At 35.0% G+C, this 26,010-nt stretch overlaps 1 protein-coding gene across 1 annotated transcript in view; it reads right to left on the bottom strand.

Moving 5' to 3' along the window:
• GALNT13 (polypeptide N-acetylgalactosaminyltransferase 13) overlaps positions 1-26,010 on the bottom strand; it is a 613,112-nt gene that overhangs the window by 19,660 nt on the left and 567,442 nt on the right. The window contains exon 11 of the mRNA XM_025404576.1: positions 25,298-25,396. Coding sequence (XP_025260361.1) covers positions 25,298-25,396 — 99 coding nt within the window. The remainder of the gene's footprint in view (positions 1-25,297; positions 25,397-26,010) is intronic.

The following is a 26,010-nucleotide window of genomic DNA, read 5'->3' as shown; positions in this document are numbered from 1 at the left end:
TTCACACGGTCTTCCTTCTCTGTTTGTATGTGTCCTAATTTCTTTTTATAAAAATACCAGTTACATTGAATTAGGGCACCCTAATGATGCCATTTTAACTTTACCTCTTTAAAGACTCATCTCTAATATGGTTACATTCTAAGGAACTGGGGGTTAAGACTTCAACATATGAATTTCTAGAAGAACACAATTCAGGCCACACCACCACTAACCCTTTACGATGTATTGGAGTAGATAACATATCTTTCCTTATTCCTAAGTGAAAAATATGGTGTGCGTGAATTTTTTTTTTTTTTTTTTTTGCTAACCTGTTTAGGTCACCTTGGGATTCAGTTCTGAAATTAGAATATACTGTTTAGTATTACTAATCAAAACTCTAAATGTAATGCAATATCAAATAATTCCCCCTTCTCCACATTGGGCTTAATTTATGTTGGCAACCTGCAGAGGCAAAGGCTTTTTCTGTTTTACGTCTTAAGCTTTTTTTTTTTCCCTCACTGTTCTTGCCCACTCCCAAATTCACCCAGTCTGCTAATCAGTTTTTTTTTTTTTTTTAATTTTTTTATTCTTCCAGAGTGGCAAAGCTGTAAGAGAGGTCTTACTTGAACTGTTGTGTATAACTCCTTCCTGTTCTCTGGCCTGCCAGAGATTTAAAGCTCCCTGTTCTGAGACCATTTGGATTTTCTTAGAGATTCCCATCACTGAGCACCTCTTAACTGAAGTGCAAAGAAAGAGGACAATGCATATTTTACAAGTGAGCCACTTTTTGTGAAAACTCTGGGAGACAGGCTAACACTAGGCAGTGCAGTCAGTTCCCGGTATTCAGTTGTCACAAGCCAGCCTTATTGTGTGTGAGTCAGCTCACAGCCTGCCATATACCAGAAGCATATAGCAAGCTCTCCAACTGGCATCCTACATAATTTGCAGGTCCCAGTGCAAAATGAAAATGCAGAACTTATTTTTATAAAATTATCAAGAATTCCAAGATTGTAGGGCTCTGATTGCATGGGTTGCACACTCAAGAACTTCCCTGCTTTGAATCCTCTTCTTACTGGAAGCTAGAATCCCAGCCCATCTTCTCTAGAGGCAGGGCAACTATTCTCTCCAGGCAAAATCTTACAATCTTCTCCATATTCTGGTACCTTCCATTATGGGTTGAACTGTGGCTCCCCAAATGATAGATTGAAGTCCTAACCACCAGTACCGCAAAATGTGTACACTTATGGAGATAGTCCTTATGATGAAGTCATCCTGGAGTAAGATGGGCCCTTAATCTAAAAGGACTGGTGTCCTTATAAGAGAATAGAGACAGAGAAAAGATAGCCATGTGATGATGGAATTAGAGACTGGAATGATGCATCTACAAGCCAAGGGACACCAAGGATTGTTGGCAAACACTGGAAGTTAGAAGCGGAAAAAGATGATTCTCCCTTAGGTTTCAGAGGGAGTATGGCACTTCTGACAACTTGATTTCAGACTTCTAGCCTCCGGAACTGTAAGACAATAAATTTCTATGGTTTTAAGAAACCTAGTTTGCATTAATTTTATACAAAAGCTCCAGCAAACATACATCCTTTTCCTCCTCATGCTGGTTGAAGTGTCTAATGTCACAGAATCAGATTTCCAAAGTGTCTTTTCAAATTTTGCACAGGAAAATCTGATTTTAGATTGCCATTACAAATTTTGCATAGGGAAGTCTGATTTTACATTTCACATTTATTGTATCTTGGTATCTGGGCTGAAATTTTAACATCCAGTTATACTTTCCACCAGCATAAAATCAACCATTTTCAAAATACTTTTCTATTATAGCTATCTCTTCATAAAGGTGTTTTATAATGTGACTAGGTGATTTTCCTGATTTTATGTATACTTTATTGGGGTCATAATGATTTCTGCCTCTGAATTTATCTTGTAATCAAATGAGTACTATCTATAATGGATGATGCTATATATAAAGCCAATTCAAATCTCAAATCCTTTTAATCTCAATATTTTTCTTTCCATAGATGATGTTTTAGTTCACTCTCACACTGCTATAAGGACATACCCAAAACTGGGTAATTTATGAAGGAAAGAGGTTTAATGGATTCACAGTTCCACATGGCTGGGGAGGCTCACAATTGTAGTGGAAGGTGGAGGAGGAGCAAAGGCACATCTTATATGGTGGCAAGCAAAACAGCGTGTGCAGGGAAACTGCCCTTTGTAAAACCATCACATCTCGTGAGACTTATTCACTATCATGAGAACAGCATGCGAAAAACCTGCCTCCATGATTCAATTATCTCCCACCAGGTCCCTCCCATGACATGTGGGGATTATGGGAGCTACAATTCAAGATGAGATTTTGGTGGAGACACAGCCAAATCATATCAGATGGTAAGCATTCTTTATTTTTCACCTACATGTATGGTTTGTTCTGGATTTTTCTTTTTGGGGAGAATGTCCAAAGACATTTTAAGATTCTTCAAATACCTAAAACAACATCTAAATAATTTCAAGGACTTCTGTGAGAAGGATCTAAAATATTCTGTTAAATTAATTTAACATAATGAAAGACTAGGTGTCCACATTTTTTTTTTTTTTTTTTTTTTACCAATTGTATTATGTTTAAAATCCTAATGTATATATAGTTACTTCTTTTAAAATACTTTTTTCATGACCCTTCAGAAAAACTACAAACAAAAGTTTGCTCAAATCTCTAGCGTGAGCCTGTGCTAGTGCTAATGAAACCTTGTTCCAGCAGTACAAGCAAGAAAGGAAAGGCATTGCTGTATTATTGGGACCTGAATCTCGTTTCTTTCTGCAAAGGGCTCAGGAATTAAACACCCTCTACTTGCTCTATCTTGCCACAGGGTTTCTTTCTTTCCTTTTTTTATCCATAGATGAAGGGGGTGTGAGTGTGTATGTATGTACATGCGTATACACAGGCATACTTCAGAGATTCTGTGGGTTCAGTTTCAGATCACTACAATAAAACAAGTATCAAATTTAAAGCAAGACACACGTTTTTGTTTCCCTGTGCCTATGAGTTATGTTTACACTATACAGTAGCCATATTAAGTGTGCAGTAGTATTGTGTCTCAAAAAACAATGTATATTCCTTAATTAAAAATACTTTATTGCTAAAAATGCTAACAATCATCCTAGCCTTCGGTGAGTGGTAATCTTTCTGCTGATGGAGAGTCTTGCCTCAATGCTGATGGCTGCAGGTTGACCAGAGTGGTGACTGATGAAATTTAAGTGGATGTAGTAATTTTAAAAAATAAGACAACAATGAAGTTTATCACATAAATCAACTTTTCCTTTCACTAAAGATTTTTCTGTAGCATGTGTATTTGATAGCATTTTACCCACAGTAGAACTTCTTTTAAAATTTTAATTAATCCTCTCAAAACCTGCCACTGCTTTATCAACTTGAGTTTATGTAATATTCTAAATACTTTGTTGTCATTTCAACAGTGTTCACGGCATCTTCAATAGGAGATTATATCTCAAGAAACCACTTTCCTTGATCATTAATAAGAAGCAATGCTCATTCATTAAAGTTTTAGCATGAGAGTGCAGCAATTCAGTCACATCTTCAGGCTCCACTTCTAATTCTAGTTCTCCTGCTATTTCTACCCTATCGGCAATTATTTCCTCCACGGATGTCTTGAACCCCTCAAAGTCATCTAAGAGGGTTGAGATTAGCTTTTCCCAAACTCCTGTTATTGTTGATATGTTGACCTCCTCCCATGAATCACAAATGTTATTTATGGTATCTAGAATTGTGAATACTTTCCATAAAGTTTTCAATTTACTTTGCCCAGATCTATTACAGGAATCACTATGACAGTTAGAGTCTTAGAAAATGTATTTCTTAAATAGTAAGACTTGAAAGTTGAACTTACTCCTTGATCTATGGTCTGCAGAATGAATATTGTGTTAGCAGACATTAAAACATTAATCTCCTTGTACATCTCCATCAGAGCTCTTGAGTGACCGAGTAAATTATCAATGAAGAGTAATATTTTAAAAGGAATCTTTTCTTTTTCCCCGAGAAATAGGTCTCAACAGTGAGCTTAAAATATTTAGTACACCATGTTGTAAACAGATGTGCTGTAATCCAGGCCTTGTCGTTCCATTTACAGAGCACAGGCAGAGTAGATTCAGCGTAATTGTTAAGGGCCCTAGGATATGGGGAATGGTAAATGAACATTGGTTTTGACTGAAAGTCACTCGCTATATTTTTCCTAACAAGAGAATCAGCCTGTCTTCTGAAGCTTTGAAACCAGGCATTGACTTCGCTTTTCTAGCTATGGAAGTCCCAGATGGCATCTTCTTCCAATTGAGTGCTGTTTTGTCTACGTTGAAAATCTGTTGTTTACTGTATTCACATTTATCAATGATCTCAGCTGGATCTTCTGGATAACTTGCTGCAGCTTCTCCCTCAGCAATTGCTACTTCACTTTGCACTTTTAAGTTATAGAGAGAACTTCTTTCCTTAAAACTCATAAACCAACCTCTGCTAGCTTCCAACTTTTCTTCTGCAGCTTTCTCACCCATCATAGAATTAGAGTTAGGGCCCTGCTCTGGTGAAGCTTTGGCGTAAAGGCATTTCATAGCTTGTTTGATCTTCTATCCAAACCACTAATACTGTCTCTATATAAGGAATAAGGCTGTCTGCTCTCTTTTCATTTATGTGTTTACTAGAGTAACATTTTCAATTTCCTTCAAGAATTTTTCATTTGCCTTCACTATTTTGCCAGCTGTTTGGTGCAAGAAGCCTACTTTTTGGCCTATGTCGGCTTTTGACATACCTTCTCACTAAGCTTAATCTTTTATAGCTTTTGATTTTAAGTGAGAAACATGTGACTTTTCCTTTCACTTGAACACACAGATGCCATTGTAGGGTTATTAACCAGCCTAATTTCAATATTGTTGTGTTTTAGGAACAGGAAGGCCTGAGGAGCAAGAGAGAGGGAATGGCCAGTCTGTGGAGCAGTCAGAATACACACAGCATTCATCAGTTAAGTTTGCTGTTGTTACATGGGTACGATTTGCAGCACCCCAAAACAATTACAATAGTCACATAAAAAATCACTGATCATAATCATAACAGATAAAATAATGATGAAAAAGTTTAACATATTGGGAGAATTACCAAAGTATGACCCAAGACATCAAGTGAGCACATGCTGTTGGAAAAATGAGGCCAATAGACATGCTCCGTGTAGGGTTGCCACAAACATCCCATTTGTTAAAAAGTGCAATATCTGTGAAGCACAATGAAGCAAAGAGTAATAAAACAATGTATTCCTAGATACAAATACATGTATTCATTTTTGTTTTATTTTGTATTAAGGTATAGTTCACAAATGAATAGATATTTGAATTCAAAATGTCTACATGTATATTTGCTGCAGCTTTATCATACAGGTTTTGATTTTCCTACATTTAGTTTTAAATTATAAAATACTTTTGTTTGAGTTCCTCAGGATAATATTTATTATAAAAGCTCACAGTTTGATATATATCCAATTATGCCAACGGCTTCGCTTTCTAAATGAAACTGAAGCCAAAGAAGTTACAGGATTCACCCAGTATGTCCAAGCCGCTTAATGACAGAGGTCTCTCTGAACCTGAAGATCTGCTATTTGCCACTACTTGTCCACGTGCTTCAACTTCTCTTTACACACCCATTATTTAGTCATTTTGGTCCTTTGCATCCTCTGGGAGATCTCTTTAGGTATTTGGAACGTACTCAATTTGAAAAGTATGTCAAAAAAAAAAAAAATCCAGAAATATAACTTATAAGAAAATAAACTTGTCATAATGATTTTCTCTCTCATCTGTAAAAATAACCCAAGAAAATTTGTATTGAAATCAAAGGGAAAACTGTTTAGCAACAAAAATTATACCTTTAGCAATGCAAATTATTTTTTTTAAATATTATCTTCCTCCACATGTCACATCATCCTGAAGTCAGCGTGGAGAATGCATAGATGGAATTGAATTCACCAGTGGAGCTGCCAAGTTTATTCCCAGACAGCACCTTTTCCTATGCATGGAATTGATTTTAGGTTTCATCTATAGGCTGTTAGCTCAGTGGTTTGTGCAGAGGAGGGTCAGGAGGAGTAAGTAGCATCTAGCTGTATACTCTTAACTTACGCTTACACATCTAGATATCACTTACTTTTTATAGCTTTAATGCTCTAAAATTCTATAACTAAAAACAGGATGTGGGTATGCACCTTATGTTCACTATTCTCATCCTGTCTTCAACATCATCTGTAAAGCGTTAACTCTTTCTGCTTTCACCTCAATATAATAATGTGATGCTTTTTTGATTTGCACTCAGCAAGCCATCTCATTCTTCCATCCCTGACCAGGTATTTGCTGATCACATCACTAGGACGATCCTTCCCACTCCACTTTGCCAAGCAAAAGACTAGTCTCCTTAAAGTCTTCATACATTCTTCACTTTCTTCATTTAGCACTCTCTTAGCATTTTTACCCAGATGGCTTATCTGCCATTATACTGCAGATACCATATCTGTATATATTTGGAATTGGATAATACTGGAAAAATGAGCTCTGGAAGATTACACAAACCTAAGTTTGAGAGCTATGACTCAGGACCAGAGTTACTGGGAGTCTCTGTCAAAATGTTGGATTCCTCATCTGAAAAAAGAGATAAAGATATGCCTCCTCTTTCATGGGCTATTTTACAGATTGAATAATGCAAATTCCTGTAAGCTCTAAACAAAACATTTGCCTCAAGTAATATCTAAATATTAGTGATTTTCTGTGCAATATTCATGCATAATATCTACATTTGATTATATTCTATCTCCTCTTTTCCTATCAGTTTTTAGGTTCTTTTGAAAAAAATCTCATGGATTCAATAACAATGCTAAGGATATATTTTGAATCCCTGTGCAAACTGTTCTAGTAGGAGAGTAGTGTCCAATAATTACTAACTGAATCGAAATGAAAACAATTTGTCTTTGAAATTCCCTAGTCTTTATGGGAAACAGAGCAAGAGTGCAAGATAATACAATAAGCAATATGCAGTAATATAATAACAAAATGTGACTGACATTTCTCTTTTCTACTTCATTGTTAAATCTTCCCATTTTAAACATTACCGATGTTAAATTGTATGTATTTTTTTAATACTTGACTCTGCCCTGAAGGGTTTTAAAGAAGTCTACAATTTGGGAAATCTAATTTATAAATATTATGCTGCAGATACTCATATTTTACTATTGCAGTATTGAAGAATATAAATTGCAAATTTAAGCTGAGTTGGGAATCCCTTCCAAAATATATCCCACGAATTATGCTTGAATGTACAGAGGTTGCTTTTTTTTTGTGACTGATGTATAATCTGCAGATGATCCAAGGTTTCTGTCCCCTGGTATACATGCCCTATATAACTTCCTTAAGTGCAGGACAGACTGTGGTCATGACAGGACGGTCATTTCGAGATCGCATTACATTACATTACAAAGATATTAGATACAACCTTGGGTTAGCACTGAACAGAGGGAATCTCCAGCTGGCCTGATGATGAAAACTGCCATGATTTAGAGAGAGCTACATGGCACATAACTGAGGGCAGTCTCTAGCTGCTGGCAGAGAGCAACCCTGGCAGAGAACCAGACAACAAACAAAGATAGGAAGTCATTCTTACAGCTGCAAGGAACTGAATTTTGCCAGGAACCAGGGAGGTTGGAAGAGGAATCCCCTGGGGCTCAATTGAGATCACAGCTCTGGCCAACACCTGAATTTCAGCTGTCTGAGGCCCTGAGCAGACAACCCAGCCACACTGTGCCTGAATTCCTCTTACAAACTGTGAAACAATGATTTTGTGTTGTTTTAAGCCACTAAATTTGTAGCAATTTGTTATGAAACAATAGAAAACTAATATGGGACCATCAGGAAAAAGGAAACATGCAAAAACTAGAATGGTTCTCACCATGTGAAACACCATTTTCCACGATGCATCTCCATCATTCTATTTCTCAGCTATTCAATCATCTATTTATTCAACATATTTTTCTGTGTGTTGAATGTGTCTGGTTTATCCAAATTACACATGACCTTCATGAACTGCTGAATTCCATACACATACATCTAACCCAGTGCTATCATTTCGGTAAGAATTTCTCCCACTATTCCAACCTCATTTGAACTCCGTTCTTTTCATAATGGTCTTCTAGCAACTTATCTTTCTCTTGATGGCATATTCGTCTATGTTTTTTCAACTGTATCATTCCTTAAATATTTATTCTATGAAGAACTGACTCTTGAACATATATTTCAAGAGAAGAATGTTGACTCCTAAATGAGATATTCTTCTTTTCAATGGGTAACATACATACATACATAGTTTTCCTTTATGCCTGTCTCATTAGTTGGTACCATTGTGCAGCAACATATCTGGTCTTTGAGGTTCTTACTGATCTAAGCCTGTGAATGTAAAATAGACATAACAACAATAATATATATCATTCACATGATACCTATATAAACTATTATATTAATTTTAGTGTTTGGTTTAATAGCTGAAAAATAATAAAAGACTTTTTGCTCTCCCATCTGAATGTCTTTTACAGGTGTTTTTGTAACATTTCATATAATTTTAAAAGTTTTCACTTATATCTTTAGACACTTCCTAAAACTCTGGTATATACTATACCAGATATATTCAAGCATGTAATTAGATAAAATTGTTACATATATAAAAAGACTAGAAAGCCAAATTATAATGTCCTAAATGATATAATGATATACTTATGTATCATTTTCAACTCTCTATCTGTAAAGGGAAAGTACTCTTTACCAGACACAATATTCAAAATTTACCTTGCAGTTATTACCACAATGCTTGCATTGGGTGCAAATAATATCAAAGTTTTCTAGATAGTTTCAAGTTTAAAGAAATCTTATTTACTTACAGCATTCAGTATTGCTGCAAACTAAGAGTAGGATCTATTTAGTTTGGGTTCCCCCAAATGCAGACACTGAGACAGTAATTCAAGTGCAAGTAGTTTATTAGGAATATGATCTCAGAAAAGACAAGTTTGGTGGTAGGGAAGAGAAAAAGGCTAATACATGGTAAATTTTCTAATTGTTTACACTATGGATAACTAGAGCTTAATTCTTTTGGGATCCCTGGCAACCAGTGTAGAATAAGCATGTCAGAATTAGTCCCTCAAAGAGTGACAGGGCTGAGATATTTATACATCATCTGCCCTCACCTTTTGCTTGAGGTGAGCTTCCAGGGAGCAGAATTTAACGTGACTGATGGGCAAAGCAGCCTTTGGAGTGCAAACCTCCAGACAGAGGGTCAGAGGTGCTAGCCTTTTGATGTTGGGCTGGAAGCAAGGGGAGAAAGAACATTTTGGGAGCAACTGTTGTGTGTTAGGAAAGACAGCTGCCATTTAAAACACACTGTATATTAAATATGATATAGCACATGCAGTGTTATTCCTCTTTTGAAAATTAGGATTATGAGGTTTGCAAAGGTTAAAGAAGCTCTACAAAGTCACTCCGTTTGCAAGTGGGAGAGCCAGTCTTGGAACCATGGTCTGTCAGGCTCCAAGTCCCATGTTCTTTCTACACACTTAGCATTTCACTTCTTGGTGATCTTTTATAAATTCCAGTGTTTATTCAGATTTCATTAGGTTTTTCCATCATGTTCCCCTGCAAATTCAATCCACGCTCCTTTTTTTCCAAGATCCCATCCCACAATACATTTTTAGTCATCATATCCCCTCAGCCTACTCTGATAGATGCTCAGACTTTTATGTTTTTGATGATGGTTTTGAGAAATACTTATCAGGCACTTTATAGAATATCTCTCAGTTTGAATTTTTCTAATGTTTATCTCATGGTTGGATTAGGGGTCTAGGGCTGGGGGTGGAAGACCACAAGGGTACAGTGCCACTCTCATCACATCATATCAAGGGTGTATGGTATCACTATGACTCACATTATAGAATCTTGATTACATACTCAAGGTAGTATTTGCCAATAGTTCTCCATTGTAAAGTTGCCACTATCCTCTTCCACATTGTAATCTTTGGAAGAAAGTCAACACAGCACCCATGCCAGGGGAGGGGGAAGGTTATGTTGTACTTCCTGGAGCGGGCATGAGCTACAAAAATTATATGAAATTCTTCTGTACAAGGGATCCTAGAGATCAATTTTAACTTGTCTCTAAAAGCTTAAGTCAGAAATTGGGGGCCATGTCCTTATGTTAGATTTATATGTAATACCACATTAGGATTCCTACATTTAAAAAATAAGTGCAGCTTGGAGAGGAAGTGGAGAAATAGGAACGCTTTTACTGTTGGTGGGAGTGTACACTAGCTCAATAATTGTGGAAGACAGTGTGGCGATTCCTCAAGGTTCTAGAACTACAAATACCATTTGACACAGCCATCCCATTGCTGGGTATATACCCAAAGGATTATAAATCATGCTACTATAAAGACACATGCACACGTATGTTTATTGTGGCACTATTCACAATAGCAAAGACTTGGAACCAACCCAAATGTCCATCAATGATAGACCAGATTAAGAAAATGTGGCACATACATACCATGGAATACTATGCAGCCATAAAAAAAGGATGAGTTCATGGCCTTTGCAGGGACATGGATGAAGCTGGAAACCATCATTCTCAGAAAACTATCGCAAGGACAGAAAACCGAACACCACATGTTCTCACTCACAGGTGGGAATTGAACAATGAGAACACTTGGACACAGGGCAGGGAACATCACACACTGGGGCCTGTTGTGCGGTGGGGAGCTGGGGGAGGGATAGCATTAGGAGAAATACCTAATGTAAATGACGAGTTAATGGGTGCAGCACACCAACATGGCACATGTATACCTATGTAACAAACCTGTACATTGTGCACATGTACCCTAGAACTTAAAGTATAACAATAAAAAATAAGCCCAGCTCATGCGTCACTTGGTTTACTCACTGAGTGAAGAAAAAAAAAATCAGGTCTCTTTGTTAGGTGGATTGGAACATGACAATTTCTGCCACCCAGAAGTGGCACTTGCTCTCATTAATGTGTAAACCATGAATTGGACACTGGCCACAGTGAGCTATCAAGACTGCTTTGACCATTCCTTGGTGTTATGATCTTAAAATGCATGTTTGAATTTTTTGGTTAAAAGAAAATCAAATTTTGCATATTACAGTCATAAACACATATTTTACTTTTTAAAATTAAATGAATATTCCAAATCTTTTTAGAGAGTTAGAACTAGAGAGTTGGAGTAGAAATATGTTTATCTGGTAGGTTTTCATTAGAAGACTAAGATTTTCTATTAGAAATTGGAATGGACACTAGGCTGTTTCCATGGTTACCTACTGAAGCCTTTTTCCTTTAATGGAAAGGTATCATTTCTGTATACACCACATGCAGCTTCATGCTTTGTATTGGATCAAATCCTTTGATAGCAGAATAAAAGAAATGAATTGAAAAAGGTTCTACAGTCTGCCCCTGCTTGCTGTGAAATTATACTTCAATACTAAATAATGTGAATAAAAAGTCCTTTTCATATTTGGCTGAATTCACTGTGTCATTTTTAATAACAAAACTGAATGTCCAAGTATTTTCATGATGCTTATTACACACTATCCTTTGACAACCTTTGTAGTCTGAAAGCTCATTGCTTTTGTCCCCTCAAGTCAAAATTCCCTTGCTTGACATTTACCGTCTATTGTAATCTTAGCTCCTCTACTTATAAAACTTAATTTTCCACTGTCCCACTCCAGACTTTCAATTCCATTTGTCGCAGTGTCCTTGCTGTTCTTACTCACCCTCTGCTCTCTGTGCACGCCAAGTGCTTTGTGGCGTCTTTTAGACCCATTCCATTCCTGTCCTTATCAGACCTTTTTTTGAATGCCTCCTGTAGAGCATTATGAATGCTTGGTGTATTGCTAATGATTCTTTTGTATTCCCTATGAGATCGAGTATATGGTTTTTGTGCCTATTTATATTAAATCTTGTGTCCAAGTGGATTTAACCAGGGATATCTATCTCTCTATAACAAGTATATATATATATTTTATATGTGTAATTATATATGATGTAAGTAATTAAAAAGAAAAAACCCATCTCATACTAATACATGCTTCAAATTAGTGTAGAATGCAATAAAATCCTAGAAAACATATATAAAAATTTCTTGTGCAAAGAAAAATATATTAGACATATTTCAGTATAAAGATAGCTTTTAATGGTAAGAATAGATTTGGAAAATAAAAATTAGAAATAACTTTTCATCATTTATATAGAAAAATGACAATCTCATCTCTCAGATCCAATTCCTTTTTACTTGACATGAGTATATAATTAGGGCAAGTAAAATATATAATAGAAGATACTTTGCTGACATAGTATGACCACTATGTCTATATTCACAGCAAGGCAAAATATATATGGGATAGTTAACTTTAAATGACATATCTAAAACATTTTGTTTTAGCCATATTGATGTGTAGCTTACATTTGATTAGTCTTCTCACATTGGGCTGCTTTCAATAGTATTTTATATTTGATGACTCCTTTTAAAAACTGGTAAGTTTTAAGCAAGGAATCCTTTAAAAATCTTATGCAGAATATAAAATGTATTTTGTGCTATAAAATATTATATCAAATATTTTCATTTCACTTGCATATTTTTTCACGTTTTCTTTTTCTAAACTTAATGTTTTTCTTGCTGAGATAAAGTATTAGCATTGCCTAGTCAAATATTCGAACATGAATTTCCTGTCTAGTTTTACGTCATCTTGGCTTTATTGTGCTATCTTTTCATTTCTGAAAAAAATCAGTTTTCATATTTAAAAAGCAAAAAACTAGGAATACGCCTGCCTAATTTCTTCCAAAACTGTCATCATAACTAGGATGGAATTGCAAATGCATTAAGATGAAGACAATCACAGGTACAGCAAAGCAACTAATCATAAGTATGGATTCTGCTTGCCTTCTCAAGAATATAAAAGTGGGCTAGGCAACACTGTTAATTTAGAAATCATAGACATTATTTACCTTACCTAGAAAATAATAAACTGTTACTACACAGATTAAGCCAAGATAAAGTTATATTATCTATTATAAAACACTTAAAATGGTTATAGTGAAAATAATTATGTCCTCAATGAAAAATAGGCATCCAGCTAGTCGAAGGGTGATGGGGAATAGGAGAGTATTTCAAAAGACCTTAATATTCTTCACATAGACTCGTGCATTCAAATCATTTAATTAAAAAATATTAAATATGATAAAACATTGGCCAGAAGGTTACTTGAACAAGAATACATTTCACAGTAATGAGTAAGGTTATAGCCTCAAGTCAAAAGGAATTAGGCATAAAACAGGAGAAAAATATTTGAAGACAAGGTGGAGAAAAGAATGAGGGTCAGAAGATTAAAAGAGCACACAGGAGTAATAAGTTCTGCTGGGAATAAATATCTAGTTTAATGGAGACAAGTCCATCTCGGTAAAGTTAGCAGAGAGCTTGTAGTTCATCTGCAAATAACAGGAGCTGTAGAGGAGATAAATTGGTGGGTAATGGGTACTAAGTGGATGCTGTTAGTAGCAAAACATTTTCCTTTTAGTAAATTTTTCAGGTAACAGCTTTCCATTTTCAGTAAGAAAGCTGTCTTGACGGTTGAGGTACGCCTTTGTGTCTATGTGTATGTGTCTGTGTACGTATTGGGGTTTTATTAAACCAGGGTAGTAAACTTTCTGCTTTATACACTTTCTGTGATATTTCACTTTAAGGGCAGTTTTTCCAAATATTCTTAGAATCCCATTCATAAAACTGATACACATTTATGTACATTAAAAAAAGAATATCATTTTAACGTTTAACCCTTATAGAAATGTAATATTAATCTCAGTTATGCATTGGATGATTGTGATATACTTTAACCAATTAATCAACAGAATAAATTTTTTTGTCCTACTATTTGCACTGACACACTTTGTTATTTTCTAGGATGCCTTCTTAGACACTGTCTTCTCCAATTTGGTCTGGTGTCCTTCCCTTGTTGGTGCCATAGTCCCTTTTCCGTGTACTGCTTTTTCTTATCAAGACTCATAGTAGACATCCTTATGATTTTAACACCAGGAATATCTGAACTTTTATGAAGCTGTTTTTTAATGTTATTGACACAAGGAATCATATAATCAACTCTGTACTCATAGCTAGAAAGCAAAGAACCAAAGTTGCGACTGACTTAAATGAATATAGAATTCCATGAAATTGATTTTAAATACTTTATGAAAATGGAGGCCGGGCGCGGGGGCTCAAGCCTGTAATCCCAGCACTTTGGGAGGCCGAGACGGGTGGATCACGAGGTCAGGAGATCGAGACCATCCTGGCTAACACGGTGAAACCCCGTCTCTACTAAAAATACAAAAAACTAGCCGGGTGAGGTGGTGGGCGCCTGTAGTCCCAGCTACTCGGGAGGCTGAGGCAGGAGAATGGCGTAAACCCGGGAGGCGGAGCTTGCAGTGAGCTGACATCCGGCCACTGCACTCCAGCCCGGGCTACAGAGCAAAACTCCGTCTCAAAAAAAAAAAAAAAAAGAAAAGAAAATGGAAAAGGTGTTTTCTAGATTGACTTGAATTGACAATTTTTCTAAGACTTTTGATAAAATGTCTTACATGGTAGATGTTAACAATCAATAGGTAGAAACATAAAATTAGACTGTACAATACTTAAAAGATAAATCTGAAAAACAGCCAATACTAGTTTTCAATTTTTAGGAGACCTTAAGAAAAAATAAATCTTACGATTTTTGAGTAACTCTTGTCAGGGAAAGAAAAGGGTCAAACGTGACATATTTAATGTTTCTATGCCAGAAAATACTGTGGCCAGGCAACACCTGGCAGGATCAGATCACAAATTCCTACAAGTTTTTATCAACTCCAAGTTTTCACAGATGTTCCTCTAATATAAATGTAATTTTCTTGACTCAGGAAAATGTTATTTGTTGATTTTTTGCTCAATTATTGGATAAAACAATTTTAACACTCCTATGCAGGACTTATTAACTAATAACAGAAGGAGCCATTATCATTTAATATTTTAAGGATTTCATTTGTTATTTTATATTTTTATTAATATAGGATTTATAATTCATTGACAATGTTATTTACAATTACTATGATAGCAGAGAATACAAAAATTTGAGTTAAAATAGAATCTCTAAAAACAAAAATTCTACAATTAAAACTTTCTGAAGAATCAGTACTACATAATTTAGGTCCATTCTTTCTAGCTATCACATCATTTTTAGAAGTATCAGGATGAAATCATGTATGTTTCCAACTTTGAGGAAGGTTTAGTATCTTAGAACCTTTTGTCCAAATAAGTGGGCTAGTTATGAACTCTGAGCTATGACTGTTTCTAGAATTTTCTTTGTGAGCCCTTAATTTCCTGTGGCTGGTAAAACAAATTATCACAAACTTGGCAGCTTAAACAGGAATTTATTCTCTCACATTTCAGGAGGCCAGAAGTCCAAAATCAGCTTTACTGGGTGGGAATCAGGTATCAGCAGGGCCTCTTTCCCTCCAGAGGATCTGGGGGAAAAATCCAGCCCTGGCTTTTTCCAGGTTCTTGTGACTGCAACCATTCCTTGGCTTATTGGCCTCATTACTCCCAGCTCTGCCATTATGGTCACATGATCTTTTCTTCTTCTTTCTTCTCCCTCTGCTTCCCTTTTATAAGGATACATGTGGTAGCATGGCTATCTAGACAACACAAGATTATCTCCATATCTCAAGATCTTTAACAAAATAATGTCAACAAAATCTTTTTTGCCATGTAAGGCACAGGCTCCAGGGGTTAGAACGTGTATATCTTTTGATATTCATTTTCAGTTACCACAGCCCCAAATCCACACATTTCTATAGGAACAATTTCATCCTCCAGGAAGATGATTTTACTTTATGTAGTCAATTTTGAAGCTACTTTTGTGATAACAGTAGGCTCTTGGGTAACTTTAAACATTTTTATAACAATTGTTTACTTTTAATAAGTAAATTTAGTAAGTGTTTATTCCTGTAGGCGGATTTTTTTTAAGAATAACAACAAATTCTTGCATCCAAAACAAGATTACAATTTATTTTTGCAGATAGGATAATGAAACATACATAATTGAATGACAACATAAGGATTATAGAATATTGAGAAATAATATATAAGTTAAAAACACGAGAAAAAATTCTGCAGTGTAAATTCAAAGGAAATATAAATGTATATTGAAAAGCAGAAAAAATACAGCACTATATAGAGATGGTGGTTTTTGAAGTGCTACTAGATCTACTAGATTGATAGAATTTACATAGTTATAAAAGTGGCCAGGCGGGGTGGCTCACACCTGTAAACCCAGCACTTTGGGATGCCAAGGTGGGTGGATCACCCGAGGTCAGGAGTTCGAGACCATCCTGGCCAACATGGTGAAACCCTGTCTGTACTAAAAATACAAAAATTAGCCGGGCATGGTTGTAGGTACCTGTAATCCCAGCTACTCTGTGGGCTGAGGCCGGAGAATCACTTGAACCCGGGAGGTGGAGGTTGCAGTGAGCCGAAATTGTGCCACTGCACTCTAGCCTGGGCAACAGAGCAAGACCCTGCCTCAAAAAAATAAAAATAAAAATAATAATAAAGCATGGAAAGGTCATGGCAAACTGGTTTAAGAAAAGGCAAAGCTATAAGAAAAACGACTAACAATAACAATTTTTTACAAATCTGGTCAGGGTCAATAAAGTTGATGGAGTAGAGCAGAAAGGGGTCAAAGTTGTGTAAACAATGCCAATTTTATCCTGTAATAACTAGGAACTCTTTCAGTGTTTTTTTGGTGCTTGTATGTTTTGCTAGTTGGGAGTCTGGGAGTGATAATTTAGGAGTCATCACTTAATTATTTAAGGAAAGTGGAATGAAGATAGGGACAGGCTGGAGTTTGGGGAAACTACACTGAAAATCATTGTAGTAATTCAAATCTGGGGCAATCAAGGCTCAAATTTAGAAAGTTGAGTTATTAATGGAGGAAAAGAAGAAATAGATTTTAAAAAGACTAGTAGAATGAATTCCCAGGGCTTAGGGTCCAGTTTGTAGCGAGCATGGGGTGATGAAAGATGAGAGAGAAAAATGTAAAAGATGAAAGAAAGAGATTAGAGGACAAAAGGCTTGGGATAAAAGATAAGGTAATTATAGACACACTGAGTTTGAAACAATGGCTGCAAACCCAGGAAATGGTACAACTTTGACACCTTCTTAAACTTGAGGGGATTAATTTTCTAGAAAAATGAAATGTGAAGAATCAAGACTGAACATAGTAGCAAGGAGATAAAAGAGTCACTGACATGTATCCTAAGGCTTTGTTGACACCTGACTGATCCAATGATTGCAGAGCCTATTGGATTTACTTGAAAGGAAACTTCAAACTTCATTGTTTGAAGAACTTGAGGGTAAAGAGATAACTCATGATCCCCTAAAAAAACTAGCCAAAGTGAATGATTGACTGAAATTATCATTTGTTGTGGTCTAAATGCTTGGGTCCCCCCTCCCAAATTCATGCATTGAAATCCAGTCCCCAGTGTGACAGTCTTAGAAGTCTGGGCCCTTAGAAGGTGATCAAGTCACGAAGTCTCTGCCCTGAGGAATGAGACTAGTGTCCTCCGTGAAAGAAACCCCAGAGATCTAGCTCTTCTCTTTCACCATGTGAGCAGGCAACAAGAAGCCTCAATGAACTTTGCCTTCATCAGACACCAAATCTGCTGGTGTCTTGATCTTAGACTTCTCAGCCTCCAGAACTGTGTACAATAAAATTCTGTTGTTCTTAAAACACCCAGTTTATTGTATGTTTATTAGAGCAACCCAGACAGACTAAGACACCATTCCATCCCAAGTATAGTATAATCTCCTGACAGGAGGACAAAGCCAGCAAAGACCAGAGAAGTTCTCCCAGTCAAGCATCAATGATAATGAAAGGCTCTTGTAATAATTCCTGTTTCTATAGAAGTTGTGGTGACTCTGCTTTCTTCTAGCTTGCATGTATCCAACTCATTTAAACATTTAATGAATGGTAGATTTTCCTTTTTTCCTCATAGGCCATTCTACTTAACTTGCAAATTTATTTTGTGAAATCCCTGGTAAGTTTTAATTCCACTGTGCAAGCTACTAAAAAGGGACCAAATTAGTATTGAAATGGCTTCTAAGTAATTACAGTACGTATAAAAATGCAAACTTTAAAATGAATACATATCTGTTGAATGAATGTATTCATTACAGTCTGTGACTACATTAGAACACATTACTAAAATAATTAAGCTTTCTCTAGGAGAGTATCTGTAATGAGACAAAGTATTTGTTTACTCTCTAAATTTTTAATACACCTGTCATGAGGTTAGATTCAATTTAAGTAATCAGACGTTAGAGGAGGAGGAGACATTTGTATAAAAGTGTAGTAACACCTAATGATCTCTTCTTTAATCTTGGCAGAAAATAGCATTTTAATAAATGGCTAGCATAAGCTGCCTTAAAGGCTTGCTACCTTGAAAAATAGCTCTGAATCATTTACTGCAATAAATTATATGGAATGTTTCCATGTGCTTTCTTGCTCTCTCCAAATGAGTGGCTCTAGGGAGAAAAAGAAACATTATAAATGCATTCACTAGGTTGTGAATATTTTTCCATTACTTTACATTTTTTTGCCTTTAAAAGGGAAAGGTACAATGTGTATGGGGCTATTTTTATTCATTTTTAATTAAAGATGTGCTGCTATTCAAAGGAAAACAGCATTGGATTTTTAAATTTTTATAGTGATTAATTTCAAAGTAAAGTGTTTATTTTATAAATATTAGATTAATTTAATTTTTACCTAATTATAAATATATTTTATGTATCAGAGTTTTTTTTTTTTTTTTTTTTTTTTCTAGAGATGGAGTTTTGCTGCATTTCCCAGGCTGGACTCAAACTCCTATGTACAAGAGATCTTCCTGCCCTAGCCTTCTGAATAGATGGTACTACAGATGCATGCCACCATGCCCAGCTATTTTATGTAAATTTTAAATAAAAATTAGTGTCAGTTTGAGTAGATATAACATATTCCTAATAAGACTGTAATCCAGTTATCAATTTTGGTATTTATGCCTTTATGATGATATAAATGTTGTTTCAAAGCACTTTAAAAATGAATGGCATTTCTACACCAAAAAGAGGAAGTATTAAGACAAACATTGTTTGCAGTATATAAACTGCTTAAAAGTCTGTATATAAAAACAAACTGTAAACAAAAAGAAAAATGTTTGCAACATGCATGACAAGGGTAATAGTATTTAACAAAGTACTCTTACACATGACAAGAAAGAACCCCTTCAACCCTCAATGGAAACATAAGCAACAGTATCACTAGAAAATTTGCAATAACAATTTTTGAAATGCTTAAATGCCAGTTTTTCAAATCATTAAATGCATTGATAATGCTAGAAATGTGGTTGAAACAAGTTAAAATGTTTCTCCCATATTAAAACGGCAAAGATAAAAAACAAAAACAATAATACACAGGGTTGGCCACTGTGATTATAATCCTGGAAAGTGTCGTTGGAAATCAATGCAAATACAGTGACTATAAAACTGGTGTGGAATCAGACTTAGGTTCACACTGGCTTTACCATTTCAGTCATGATACTAATCACTCAAGATTTCCATTAAATTCGTAAGTAAAATCAAGATAATCACACTATCTACTTCAAAGATCATTGTGAGACTCAAAGAGGGTAATTTGTATTAAATGTTTATCAGAGTCCTTTTTATTTTAGCTATTAGTCTTATTAATTTGCTGAAATCTTTAAGAAAAATTTGTCACTATACCTTAAAAGCCTTCTAATTTTGCATAACCTTTGATTGAGCAAATGTACTTCTAGACATATTTCTAAAGAAGTAAATAGTAGTGATCACCAGATTTTAGCTACAAGGAAATTTGATGGGCCTAGTTTATAATAATGAACATTTACAAATATTGTATGTTAAATAAAACAATGAATAAATTAATTATATTTTATCCATTAAAATGTATCCTGTTTAAGTTAAGGAGTTGCTAGTGAATAGCTAGCAAAAGAGAAGCCAAATTGTTGGGTTTTTTTTTTTTTTTAATTTTTTATTATACTTTAAGTTCTAGGGTACATGTGCATAACGTGAAGGTTTGTTACATATGTATACTTGTGCCATGTTGCTGTGCTGCACCCATCAACTCGTCAGCACCCATCAACTCATCATTTACATCAGGTATAACTCCCAATGCAATCCCTCCCCGCCCCCCCCATGATAGGTCCCGGTGTGTGATGTTCCCCTTCCCGAGTCCAAGTGATCTCATTGTTCAGTTCCCACCTATGAGTGAGAACATGCGGTGTTTGGTTTTCTGTTCTTGTGATAGTTTGCTAAGAATGATGGTTTCCAGCTGCATCCATGTCCCTACAAAGGACACAAACTCATCCATTTTTATGGCTGCATAGTATTCCATGGTGTATATGTGCCACATTTTCTTAATCCAGTCTGTCACTGATGGACATTTGGGTTGATTCTAAGTCTTTGCTATTGTGAATAGTGCCGCAATAAACATACGTGTGCATGTGTCTTTATAGCAGCAACAGTGAGTGTGTCTTAAGTTTTTTAGTGGAGCAGAGTGTAGCCAACAGCTCAGTTTCAGAGAATAGTGTAAATGAACTGCTAGGATAAGAAAACACTGAAGGCATGCAAGGAATGGGAAATTATAGACATATGTCTAGAGCACAGGAGACTGATGGGACATCAAGGTAGATCAGACTGGAAAGCCAGATGGCGATACAATTATGAGGGGTTTGTATACCATAGGAAAGAATTTGTCTTTTATTCTTTGGACAGTGGAAAGCTGCTGAAAATTTAATGAGATGTTAAACTAAGGTAGCATGAATTATGAGTCATGAAAATAAGGTTTTAAATCCATATGGGTAAAAGTAGATCTAGGCTAGAACAAAGGCAGAGATCCTGGTTATAAAAGGACTAAGATGTAGGGACATTTTTCCATAGAAATGTTGGGAATTGTTGACTAATCGGACTTCAGAAGTAAGTTTCTATGTTAGGTTTCCATTTTGGATGACTGTGTGAAAGGGAAAGAAATGAGTTCAGTTTGGACACAGGGGGGTTTGAGATGTCCACAGACATTAACAATAATTAACTGGCTGTAGATTCTAGAGCTCAGGAGAGAGGTTGGGGCTGTATATGTAAATCTGAGTCATTAACATTGTAGGGGACACAGAAGTGCTTCCAAGAATCCATGTCATCTTTCAGAAGTACAGAGAAGACAATCTCCTAACTTCTATACTTTATTTCAGTAAAGTGTAAGTTCTTCCACTTGTAAAAGTTTATATTCAAGTTAATCAAATCTTCTTATTCTTTTCAAAGTGTTAATGATCATCATGAACTTCCTTGACAATGAAAAGAAATCAGTGCAAGAATAGATATAAATGGAGTGCTGAATTTTGTTATTCTTTGAGTAAGACAGTTTTTATTTATAAGGCTTTAAAAAGAACACTTCAAAATGGTCATGTTGAATTTAATAATTTTCCAGTTGTTACCTTTTGCAGTATTCCTGCTACAAAAACTTTCATTGACTCCATTTAGATTTTGCTGGAAATCTGAGTGTTTAAGAAAATTATTTCTAACAACTACTGAAAAGTAAGTTTCCTCCTGATGTCTGCAAGGCCTTAAAAAACCCCCAAACTATCAAAACTCCTGTGCAAGGAGAAATGGTTAAGGTATAATTGTCCACAAACAAATAAAAAAATACCTTTTTTTAGAAGAGTAAGTTAAAAAAGGATTTTCACATTTGTTGTGATTTTTGTGTAAAAGCAAGAGAGAGAAGCTTGAGTAATTTTTATGGGTTGGGGGCTACTTATAAAACATCCAAAACCAAATAACCATAAAAATAAATGCTGCTTCCATGGTAACATAAAAGAATAGCAAAAAAACCAAGGAGGGTAGTTCTGAGAATAAAATTCTAAAATCTGTTTTTTATTAAAGTGAGAAAGACAAAAAGTGAAACAGGTTCCTAGTATTAATTATCTTAGAAATACTGAATTCTATCAGAGCAGAATTCACAATAATTGAGTTTTATGTGATGGTTAAATTTTTCTGTAATATATATTTGTTAGAGTTACAGGAGAGGTTGTTCATTGTTTTGAGATCAACAATACCAAATGAAGTGTTGTGCTTTCATCTTGCGTTTAACATTAGCCACCAAATGAACATTTTTTAACTTCAGAAATAAGAGAATTAACAACATCAATAGAAATAATAAGGGGCTAATTAATGGCAATGGACCAATACATATTGCATGTCTAGTATGTGCCATGTTTAGTGTTAATTTTTTTTATGAATTTTCCTAGTCTTAGAAAAAATTTGAGTGAAGTATTTTGTTCATTTTATGGACAATCAATATCAAAACTCAAAAATGTTATGTAATTTGCCATAAGTTAACCAATTAATCAGAGTGGGGTAATGCAACACAACAATGTTCTTCCAGTCTCAATAGTTTAAATTTCCCCATTCTTATTTAATTATGAAGGAAATACATGTACTACTGTATGCAGAAAAATGTGGGGTAAAAAGGAAAATTTCTTTTCCAATTCAGTCATCTTTCCAGATATCCACTCATCAGATACGATCTATATTCCAGATAGATTTTTATAGATTTATAATAGATTACATAGCATCCATATAAATATATAGATACCATATATAGAAAAATGTTCACATATTTTTTCATAAATGAGATTATTGAAAATAAGTTGTCTGGATTGTTTTTCCCTTTTGAAGTTCTAATGACATACATGCAGACCTCCCTCAGTCACTTTGATGGTATATAACTTTCTATACTATGTGTATACCATGCTTTATTTAACCATTCCCCTCTTGGTAAATACTGAATTGTTTCCACTGTTTGTGTTATAACAAAAAGGGCTCCAAAAACATTTGTATGTGTGTGTGTGTATGTGCAATTAAGTATGTAGATGGAAAAATAATGGTTTTAATTTTTATCTTGTCATTAAATTGATCTTGTAGAGCACATTAGAATAAAAGTAGGGATAGATTTTATGCTTATTATTATTTGATCACTTTCTTTATGAATCCCTGAGCTGTTCTTATATACTTTTAGTTACTATGAAAATAACAGCTCATTATTTCTTGGCAATGTCTACAAAGTTCTAAGGTACAAATCTACTGTTCTGACCATACAATCTTTCATCTATTTACTTGCCCAGTATTCGTTAGGTGCCTACCATGTCCCAAGACTGTAGCAAGTCCTGGGTATGAAAACAGGAATAAGACCTAGGACTGCCAACAAGAAGTTTGCAGTAGAGTGGGATAGCTTATTTCTGGGTATTTGAAAATGTGTAGATGAATAAAGTAATTTTTAACATGGCACTGTAATGATTCTATGTAGATAATTCACCTGGGGTATCTTTCTCATTTTCATAAGCAACAGAATGAGAGAAATTTCATAAGTAGTGTTTCTTTAAATTCTGTATGACATTATGGAGCCGATAATTAGTTGATTTTTTTTTTTGCCATAAGTTATTGAAACAGATTATGGCTGACATTTCTAAATGTCCCTCCAATATCTTGGTAAATGAACTGTGAGAAGCAGTTAATTGTGAGTGTGAGGTGTTTTGTTGTATTAGGGATGTCCAAGTAACACATTTCTACCCAAAGAGAGATACATTGACATGTGTTGAGCCTCTAGGAAGGCTTTTGCTTTTCCTAAAAGATAAACAGACATGGCTATTGCAGTTCTTCCCTGACTTTGATATTCCTGCCTTGAATGTGGAAATGATGCCTGGAATTTCAGCAGTCCTCTTCTGACCAGCTGATGATAAAAGTTAACTATAAACACCAAAGAATGGAAAGATATAAAGTTTTGGGTTTCTTTATGAAATCACTGAGGTCCTAAACAAATGTTAGAATTCTTATTACGTGAGAAAATTAAACCCTCACACATTTAATCCTCTTATAGTTAAGCATTTTGTTGTTTCCAGCTGAATTCATCCAGACTCTGTTGGTTTTTGGCAGTAGAGGCCCGTCACATTCATTATGAATCAGTGAAACAATAAATGGAATCATTTCTGAATGCTTTGTTACTAGTCTGCCTATGTTGTTTCTATCCTCTCCCTCCATAAGGTCAATTTCCCATGCTGTAATTTAGAAATTTTGTTTAAATATTTTCTTTCTCAAATTGACAGTTTGGAACACTAATTAGGATTTTTTAAATTAAGAATTTTTAAGAGAGAAACTTCCTCTTAATGTTCTCCATTGGATAACACAGACCATGTTTGAAGTATGGTGCCAAAACTCAAGAGTTCATTTTCTTTCTTATAGTACAAGAATCAACAAGTATTTTTGTAATAAATCTTGACATTTATAAATCTTGACACAAATATAACCATAATTGTGCTAGACAGGATAACTTTTGCAACCTCGGTTCACACTAACTCAGAAATTCTACCTCTGGACAAAAATCTTGAGGTTCCCCTAAACTTCTGTAGATAACTTGTTTACAGAGGATCAGCTACCTCAAACTCTGCTTTGTTGGTATAGTTCCCAGGAACTCCAAATTCTACCTCTCAAAGTGGCCATGGCAGTAAAATAGCTCTGGCCTGAAGACTCACAGTCCAATAGCGTCCATGTGGCCCACCTTGCAAAGCTATTTTCCAATGCTTAAGGAGAGCACAAGAACTCTTGTCACACACAAGAAAATCTGTCCAAGAGTTTTAGTCAGCCTTCAACATCGAACTATGCACTTAAACATTTTATTAAACTTCAAAAGCTCTTAAAAATCATAATATACATAAAAATTTGAAAAGAAATAGAGAATAATAACCATTGGGAAAGCATCACAGATGTGGAGGAATTCTTTTATATATTCAGTTAATAGAATAAAATGTACTCCTCATTTGCTCATACATGATGAAATGAGATTGTCTAAAATATTTGGATATCTTCATTAACTGTAGGCACACTGAAAGTGTTGCTCTTTTTATTTAATTTTTCAGCGCTCTTTTAAGATCCTTGGGACAACTAAATAGCCAAATTAGTTATAGATTTGAATGCACATTTATTTACTAAGTTCAGTTTATAGTTATTAACATGTGAGCCATGGTCTCCACTGATAGTTTTAACATTATTTTTCCTCTAAAATATGAAGCTAATAAAAAGGGAGAGTTTACCTGATTTCCTCCCATACCATGACAGTTGAATATACCCACTTTTTCATTTTCCTTGCGGCCCATGTTGTCTAAACACTGATTGGTTTCAACATTTCTTATCTAAAGGAAACACACAAAAAGGGGGGGGGGTAAAACATAAATCAAACAGTTATTTAAGTCATCAAATCCTTCTTATGTTACTATCTATTGTTAACTGAATAATACAACTTCATAAGAAAATTTCTCCAAGAAAAACATACTGCTTATATATTTTTCTTTTTCTGTGTCCATTCTTAACCTGTATACATTTCTAAACTCTTTCTGAAGTTTTTGAACAGAATTGGCATTGGCATCTAATCAAGAGACATTCCCTGTTTATAGCATAGTATCATAGAAGGAAGCAGCTACATATTATGAATTAGGAGTTCTTCCCCAAATCCTCTAAAATTAGGACACAGTTTTCATATTCCACTCAAATAACCATTGGCTATTCTTGAACTCCTATACTATTGCATGGAAGGAAATAAAAACAAATTGGCTAAATATTAAAATTTATGTTCTTTTAGATTGCTTCATTACTGTATGTTCTATTCTGTGTATTAATAAAGATTACATTGTTTATATCTGTGACTAAAACATATTCATGCATCTTCTTTCATGCCTAATGCCAAACTTATTGAGAAGTGCTTAACCCTAAGGAAAGCTATTACAAGGCTAAACAATTATTTCACATT

This window comes from Theropithecus gelada, chromosome 12, assembly GCF_003255815.1.
Source record: "Theropithecus gelada isolate Dixy chromosome 12, Tgel_1.0, whole genome shotgun sequence".
NCBI classification, from domain to species: domain Eukaryota; kingdom Metazoa; phylum Chordata; class Mammalia; order Primates; family Cercopithecidae; genus Theropithecus; species Theropithecus gelada.
Note: the sequence above shows the minus strand (reverse complement) of the source record. Positions and strands in the feature narration are given on the sequence as shown.